This window comes from Neophocaena asiaeorientalis, unplaced genomic scaffold (assembly GCF_003031525.2).
Source record: "Neophocaena asiaeorientalis asiaeorientalis breed wild unplaced genomic scaffold, Neophocaena_asiaeorientalis_V1.1 scaffold681, whole genome shotgun sequence".
NCBI classification, from domain to species: Eukaryota; Metazoa; Chordata; class Mammalia; order Artiodactyla; family Phocoenidae; genus Neophocaena; species Neophocaena asiaeorientalis.
The window spans coordinates 1,285,419-1,293,101 of NW_020172271.1; the positions used below are offsets into that span (position 1 = coordinate 1,285,419).

The window sequence follows — 7,683 nt, forward strand, 5'->3', positions numbered from 1 at the left end:
GGGGTCCCCGTCCGCCACCAGGAGCACTTCTCCCAGCCCGACGACCCCTGCCGCCGCTGCCTCTGCCTCGACGGCTCCGTGTCCTGCCAGCTGCTGCCCTGCCCACCGGCGCCCTGCACCCACCCGCGCCAGGGGCCCTGCTGCCCCTCCTGTGACGGTAACGCCCTGACTGCACCTGCCCGCACTCCTTCCAGCTCCACCCCGGAACCTCACCTGCTCCGTCCCCCTCTTACTCTGCGTCCCTCTTTACCTCCAGGCGGGGCGCCACCCCTTCTCCCCCTTCCTCCTGGCCCGCTCCTCCGGGGGCGGGGTTCTCACTAAGAAAGTGCGGGAACGGTGCCCACCCAGCCCGCAGGGCCCGGGAGGTAGTGCGCCTGGTGCGCCACCTCCAAGGCCCCCCAGCCCCTCGCCTGCCCCCCAGGCTGCCTGTACCAGGGGAAGGAGTTCGCCAGTGGCGAGCGCTTCCCTTCGCCCACTGCCCGGTGCCACGTCTGCCTCTGCTGGGAGGGCAGCGTCAGCTGCGAGCCCAGGGCCTGTGCCCCAGCACAGTGCCCCTTCCCTGCCAGGGGTGACTGCTGCCCTACCTGTGATGGTGAGGGGACGGGAACTGTACGGGTGGGGGGACAGGAGGGCGGGGTCAAAGTCATCTTTACTGCGCTAGAGTGGGTCAAAAATATTTATTACCGTAAGACAAAAGCCCTGGACCAAATTCTGTGTGGGTTTTCCCTACGGATTGGACAGGGAGCTTTCTTCTTTTTTGTAATATTTATTTATTTATTGGCTGTGTTGGGTCTTGGTTGCAGCACATGGGATCTTTCGTTGCGGCGCATTGTGGCTCACTGGCTCAGTAGTTGCAGGCGTGAGGGCTTAGTTGCCCCGCGGCATGTGGGATCTTAGTTCCCCAAGCAGGGATCCAACTGGCGTCCCCTGCATTGCAAGATCGATTCTTAACCACTGGACCACAGGGAAGGCCCTGGACAGGGAGCTTCTTTGCAGGCTGAAGGGGAGAAAGTTTGCCCTTTGGCCAATCCAACTGCCACCCCCCAGACCCCTTTACCCACCGGCCAAGAATGAGCCCTTCCCTCCCCACCAGGTCTTTGAGGCCTTGGCCTCAGGCCAGGCCCAGGCTCAGAGCTGGATGACTGGTCTCCTCTCCCTGATTTCTGCCGCTCCCCCCACCCTCCCTGTCCTCTCTCCAAGGCTGCGAGTACCTATGGGAGTCCTACCTGAGCAGCCAGGACTTTCCGGATCCCCGAGAGCCCTGCAATCTGTGTACCTGTCTCGGAGGCTTCGTGAACTGTAGCCGCCGGCCCTGTGAGCCTCTGGGCTGCAGCCACCCGCTCACCCCGTCTGGGCACTGCTGCCCGACCTGCCAGGGTAGACCTGCCCTCCCACTGCCCTTCTCAACTCCCGGCCTCCCTTCGGCTGCGAGTCCCCTGGTCTGGTCACTGTCACCCCTCCCCCGAGACAGCCACGCAGCAAGCCCACAGACTGGGTTTTCCTGGGGTTCCTCACCCCATACTCGAGCCCTCCTCTCCGTCCCTGCTGTCACCTCGCGCCAACTGTGAAGGGCACCACACAACCACCCCTGTGCTGTCAGACCTTCCCACTCTTCAGCTGTCTCCCTGCCTTCCCAAAATAGCACGTCACCAGACTCCAAGCCATTCAGTGGCTTCCACTGCCCTTGAGTCACCCAAGCACATTTGGGCAACTTCCTTCCCCTGTGGCTTCTAAAGAAGCCACCCTCCTGAGCCCAGCCCACCTCTCGCCTTCATTTCCACTGTGCCCGTTCCTCTCATCTTCCTCCCACGAGGGCCCTGCTCTGTGATCCCACCCTCAGTCCCCCCCGCCGTGTTTCACGCATGCAAGTCTCACCACCGTGGTCTGGCTGAAGTCTTTCCTCCCGCCCCTCACCTTCCCAGCCACTCACCACTCTTTCTGACTCTTAGCTAAGCTTTGGTAGAGGACCCCAGGCCCGGCTGTGTGTGTGTGTGTGTCTGTGTTGGTGTGTGTGCCTGTGTCAGCAGAGGGATCCACTGATTGCGGCTCTGCCTTGTATTCCCCCCTCTGCCAGGATGCCTCTATCATGGGGTCACCGCTGCCCCCGGAGAGACCCTTCCTGACCCGCTCGACCCCACCTGCTCCATCTGCACCTGCCAGGTGAGGCGGCCCTTTGGGGGCTTGGAGCCCTTCATCCCTTGATCCTCCTCTCTGGCCAGAAAGAGGTCGTCTCCTCCTCCCAGGGTACACGCTGCCTGTGACATCCATCAGGACAGATCGGGCTCAGGCCTCCTGGGCTGAGGGAGGGGGTCTGGGCCGGGCAGGTCAGTAGGGGCACACCCCCATGAGGCCGCATGTGGCCTGGTTTGAGGGTGTGATGACATGGGAAGTGGCAGCGTGACCTCTCTCCCCCAGGAAGGCTCCATGCGCTGCCGGAAGAAGCCGTGTGCTCCAGCTCTGTGCCCCCATCCCTCCCCAGGGCCTTGCTTCTGCCCTGTTTGCCACAGTGAGCACACACGCCCCGCCGCCCCCCCCACGCCTCCCCCTCCCGCTCTGCCAGACCTGACGCTGGACTGGTAGCACAGCCCCCGCCCAGGACACATGTCACCCACAGGCTGCCTCTCTCAGGGCCGGGAGCACCAGGACGGGGAGGAGTTTGAGGGGCCCGCAGGCAGCTGTGAGCGCTGTCGCTGTCAGGTGTGGTAGGGAGGTGGCAGAGCGGGCAGGGGCGGGGTCAGCTGGCCTGGAGAGCAAGTCACTGACCAGGCATCTCCTGCAGGCTGGCCAGGTCAGCTGTGAGCGGCTGCAGTGCCCACCTCTGCCCTGCCCACTCCAGGTCACAGAGCCGGGGAGCTGCTGCCCTCGCTGCAGAGGTACATCTGGCCAGTGGGGCTGCTCCCTTGTTTCCGTCCCTCCATCGGCCCCACCTCCCTCCCCTCAGCTCTCCTCCAGTCTTCCCACCTCCCTGTCCACCCGTCTGTCCCTCCCACACCTCAGCCCTTGAGCTCTCACCACATTCACCTTCAGCTCTTCCTACCTATCCCCGCCCCTGGCCTATCCAGACCGTCTCCCCTTCTAGGTGCTTATTAGAATCTCCTCGAAGCTGCCCATTCCTAACCACGCCCCATTCATAATGATCATTAACATTTATTGAGCATATACCACGTGCTAAGCACTTTACACATACCTCATCTGATGCACACAACGATCTCAACAAGTAGGTATTATTATTAACTTTTCCCATTTTATAGATGAGAAAACTGAGGTAACATAACTTACCCGTGGTCACTTAGCCAGTAGATGGCAGAGTCAAGATTTGCATCTAGGCCATCTGTTTCTAGAGTAGGGGCCTTTTTTAGCCTGTGTGAGCCCTCGCCCCGTACACTGCCCAGCATGGTATAGGAACTGTCAGCGTCTCCTTGCCCTGAGATGAAATCCCCATTTAACAGATGGGGAGACTGAGACTTGTAGAGATTGAGTTACCTTGGGCACACGGTTACTGATGGAGCCTCTCATTCATCCCACGTGCATTTATTACACACTTGCTGCAGGCCAGATACTGTTGCTGGCGCTGGGCTATAAGAGACAGTGCCTGCTGCCTGGCACTGGGTCTAGCAAGCAAGCAGACGAGGAATGGGATTAGAGTCCAGGTGTTCTGACCCCGACACAGTGTCTTTCCCCTCCATCACAGGCAGGAGTTCTGTCCCAGGACACCTTTCCACTATATCCCTGCAGAAACCCCTCCTGGCACCCACATACCCTACTGAGCACCCAGGGTGAGGGGGCAGACATGCAGAACCCAGACTCAGAGCTCATCCCTGCCCACCTCGGACACAGGCTGCCTGGTTCATGGGGAAGAGCACCCTGAAGGCAGTAGCTGGGAGCCCCCCAACAGCCCCTGTTCCTCCTGCATGTGTCATGAGGGTGTCATCACCTGTGCCCGCGTCCAGTGTGTCACCTCCTGTGCCCAGCCTCACCTGGGGCCCCGTGACTGCTGCCCTCGATGCTCTGGTACTGGGAGCCTGGGGTGGGGGGGCGTGGGCAGGGAGGCAGTGCCCCGTCAGCATCTCCCTGCCATTGCCCTGGGCTGGGCGGCAGAGATGCGTCGTTCCAGGAGAAGTGGCCCCCATTCTTATGCACACCCCATTCTCTGAGGCTGGGGGGCCTGGCATTGCTGCCAGCCTGAAAGCTCCCTGATTCTGTTCTGCTCTTAACCCCCCACCCAACCCCTGCCAAGCCTGTGAGCATGAGGGTCGGAAGTATGAGCCCGGGGAGAGCTTCCAGCCTGGCGCAGACCCCTGTGAAGTGTGCACCTGTGAGGTAGGGGAGCGCAACGCTGAGGGGCAGCCTGGACCCTGCGGGGAGCAGGCATTGTGGGGAGTCAGGAGTGTGTCCCTGTGGCCAGGGAGTGAGGCAGGGGCTTGGGGTGAAGAGCCTGCAGGGCCAGCAAGTCTGGGGGGGCAGGCAGTGGGCGGGCCCTCCTGGCTGGAGTGTGGGGTGGTGTGGGTAGAAGGTTGCGGGGAGATGCCTGGGAATTGGTTGGGGGCCATACTGGGGAACTTCTATTTGAAAGGTAAGGGTGAGCCAATGAAAGGGTTTTGAGCAGGCAATCGACATCATAGATCAGGAGATTAGGCAATGGGATTGGGGAGGGGGATGGCATGGGAGTGCAGAAGGGTCAAAGGCCACATGAAGGTTCAGGCCCCAGTGACTGCAGGCAGCAGGCACTGTCCTCTCTGGGGACTGGGGCATGGGGTGAGGAGATGCTCAGTCTCTCTGCACACTGTCGTCTGATCTGCCCAAGGCAGATGGAGGAGCCTGGCATCCAGAGGAAAGAGGGTGGCTCTCAGCTTCCATGGCCTGGGACCCACCCCCTGCTCGCTCATTCAGCTGCAGCCTGAGGGAACTCCCAGCCTTCGCTGTCACCGGCGGCAGTGTCCCAGCCTGGTGGGCTGTCCCGCCAGCCAGCTCCTGCCCCCTGGGCCCCAGCATTGCTGCCCCACCTGTGCCCGTGAGTCCCCGGACTGGGGGGGAAAGAGGGCAGGGCTGCCACCCCCAGAGTGACACTGGAAGGGCCAGCCAGCCCTCCTTCACAGTCCCAGCCCCAGCCCTTTCCTGAGTCCAGTGGATTGTTCTGGAAACCTGTACCCTGGAGGGTGAGACCTGTAATACCCGAAGGGGAAACGGGAAGCTAGCAGGACCCCTTGACTCTGAAGCCTGGTGCATCTTGTCCAGCAGGTGGCGCTGCAGGGTTGCAGCTGTGCTGGCTGCTGGCTTCTTGAGGGCAGGGATATTAGGACCAGAGGGGCAGTGAGTCGCCCAGCTACAGAGGTGGGGAGAGGTGTTCTTGTCAACACTTGTTCGGATGTGCTGCTGCAGGGAAAGAGGAAAGGCACAGTATTTACTAAGCACCTACTGCATGCCACGCACTGTACTTGGTGCTTTTAGTAAACAGCATCATGTTTAATTCTCACAGTTACCCAGTGAGGAGGTGTTATTACTCCTTTTGTTAACAGATGAAGAAATTGAGGTTCAGAGAAGTTGATTAATTTGCCCAAAATGGCACAGGCACTGAGTGCTGGAGCCAGGATTGGAACCTGGGGTACCTGGCTCATTGTGCTTCCTTTCAGACGATGAGTGGGAGGGCGAGCAGGGCGGGCAGCCCAGTGTTCCTTAGTGACCTCAGGCTGAGGAAGCCACGCTTTGTCCGTTTTCAGGCCCTCCATGCTAGCAGCCTAGCAAAGTTCCTTTTCAAAAGTCCAAACTTTTCTTTGCTGGAACAAAAGGAAAAGGGATCTGTCATTCCTGGAATCAAGGTGTTAGGGCCATAAGTATGCCCTGGTCCCAAAAAGCCTGGGGACGCAGTAGGGGGATAAGGGGTCAGTTAGGCTTTGTCCCCCACCCCCATCCTGGCAGCATCTCCCATACTGCGTTCTTGTCTTCACAGAGCCGCTGAGTCCCTGCACGGAGCACCTGCGGGGGTCTAAGCTGGCCCCGCCAGACCCCTGCTACACCTGCCAGTGCCAGGTGAGCCCTCCTGCCTTGGGGATTCCTCAAGCCCCCTCTTCTCCTCTGTGGGCTGTGGCTGCGACTCCTCTCCTGCAGCAGCTCTGGACTTCCTACTCACCCCTGACATTTGCCCACTTGTCCTGAATGTCGCATCCTGCCTAGGTCCTGCTCCCTCCCTGCTGTTCTCTACCTGTCGTGTTCCTGTGCCCTTCCACAGGACCTGACTTGGCTCTGCATTCACCGGGCCTGTCCTGAGCCCAGCTGTCCCCTGTTGGAGCGCCATACCCCCCCTGGGAGCTGCTGTCCCGTGTGCCAGGGTTCATGCCCAATTTTGTTCTGCATCCTCAGAGCCGAAGCCAGGAGGGAGACAGGAGGGGTGGCATCCATGGGCCAAGTGGGCAACCTGGGGTGTGCACTCAGAATGCAGGCTTTGTTCTTTTGTAGAAAGGGAGGGCTGTTCGTTGGGGTGGAGGAGGGACCCATGAGGTAGAGGGAGGCAGGGAATGAAGCCTGGATTCTCAAGGCCTGGCCTGAGGCTTGGCTCAAGGACCCAAGGCCCACTAGCAGGGCATCGCACAGCTGAGCTGGCAGCCGGCCCAGAGGAAAGTTCCAGCTTCTGGCTTTTGTGGCTTCCGGGACACTCTGGACATCCCGAGCACTGGTGCCGGGTCTGCCATCTAGTAGGCCATGGTGCTGGTTGAAGAAATCAACACCATCAGGGTGCTAATTGGATGGGGTGGGCACTGCCCTGCCCTGGCCTTCAGGGTGAGCTCATGCAGGCGGAATGACAGTGCTCTCCCATCCCCATTTCTTCCTCCTCAGAATGTGTGGTGGAAGCTGAGGGCCAGAGAGTGGCAGATGGAGAGAGCTGGCGGGACCCCAGCGACGACTGTATCACTTGCACCTGCCGTGTGAGCTGGGGGTGGGAGGGTGAGGGTGGAGGACCTGAGAGATGGATAAAGGGAGGAGCTTCTGGTCACTGGACCAGAGAATATGGGGTCTTCGAGGTAATCAGAAAAAGGCGCCCCCTCTGGGCATCCCTTGTGAGGGCAGGTAGCTGAAGGTGCATTTCATCCCCTACCTGAACGTGAAGTGGCTGTTCTTGTGGGGCAGGGGCAGAGAGAGAGGGGGCTCCCGCCCCAGTCCCTGATCCAGAAGGGCTCCGAGAGTGTGAGGCCAGGGACTCCAGGCCCTGCCGGAAGTCCCTAGAGCCATGGCATCTGTCCTCAGCGGGGCCGCGTGGAGTGCCACCTGGAAGAGTGCCAGGCCCTCTCCTGCCCCCCCGGCTGGGTGAAGGTGCGGGAGGCTGGCAGGTGCTGTGAGAGATGCCAAGGTGCGGGCTAGGGAGATGGGGGAGGGTCAGGGAGGGGGGAGGCGGGAGCGAGACCCAGTGTGAGGGATGGGCAGCGGACCCTCGCCCCTTACTGTCCCCTCAGCCCCCGCCCAGTCGTGCGCGCACCAGGGCCGGCAGGTGGCCTCCGGGGAGCGCTGGGCCGTGGACGCGTGCACCAGTTGCTCCTGCGTAGCCGGCGCCGTGAGCTGCCAGAGCCAGCGCTGCCCGCCGCTCTCCTGCGGGCCCGTGAGTGCTGCTGTCTGAGGCTGTGGGATGGGTGGCCACTTGGCACCGCCCCCCTGGGTGCCCCGGGGAAGGAGGAAGCTGGACTTGCCCGGGTC

At 61.2% G+C, this 7,683-nt stretch overlaps 1 protein-coding gene across 3 annotated transcripts in view; it reads left to right on the forward strand.

Annotated features, from left to right (window-relative positions):
- KCP (kielin cysteine rich BMP regulator) overlaps nt 1–7,683 on the forward strand; it is a 45,172-nt gene that overhangs the window by 34,423 nt on the left and 3,066 nt on the right. Inside the window, exons 21-35 of one of the 3 annotated variants that reach the window (XM_024762596.1) lie at nt 8–157; nt 422–592; nt 1,201–1,377; nt 2,075–2,160; nt 2,416–2,506; nt 2,615–2,697; nt 2,780–2,873; nt 3,838–4,011; nt 4,238–4,320; nt 4,891–5,011; nt 5,948–6,027; nt 6,227–6,326; nt 6,832–6,920; nt 7,240–7,342; nt 7,446–7,588. In XM_024762596.1, the coding sequence (XP_024618364.1) occupies nt 8–157; nt 422–592; nt 1,201–1,377; nt 2,075–2,160; nt 2,416–2,506; nt 2,615–2,697; nt 2,780–2,873; nt 3,838–4,011; nt 4,238–4,320; nt 4,891–5,011; nt 5,948–6,027; nt 6,227–6,326; nt 6,832–6,920; nt 7,240–7,342; nt 7,446–7,588 (1,745 nt within the window). Of the gene's footprint in view, nt 158–421; nt 593–1,200; nt 1,378–2,074; nt 2,161–2,415; nt 2,507–2,596; nt 2,698–2,779; nt 2,874–3,837; nt 4,012–4,237; nt 4,321–4,890; nt 5,012–5,947; nt 6,028–6,226; nt 6,327–6,831; nt 6,921–7,239; nt 7,343–7,445; nt 7,589–7,683 lie in introns of all 3 variants that reach the window. The other 2 variants (XM_024762577.1, XM_024762587.1) reach the window with 2 other exon arrangements.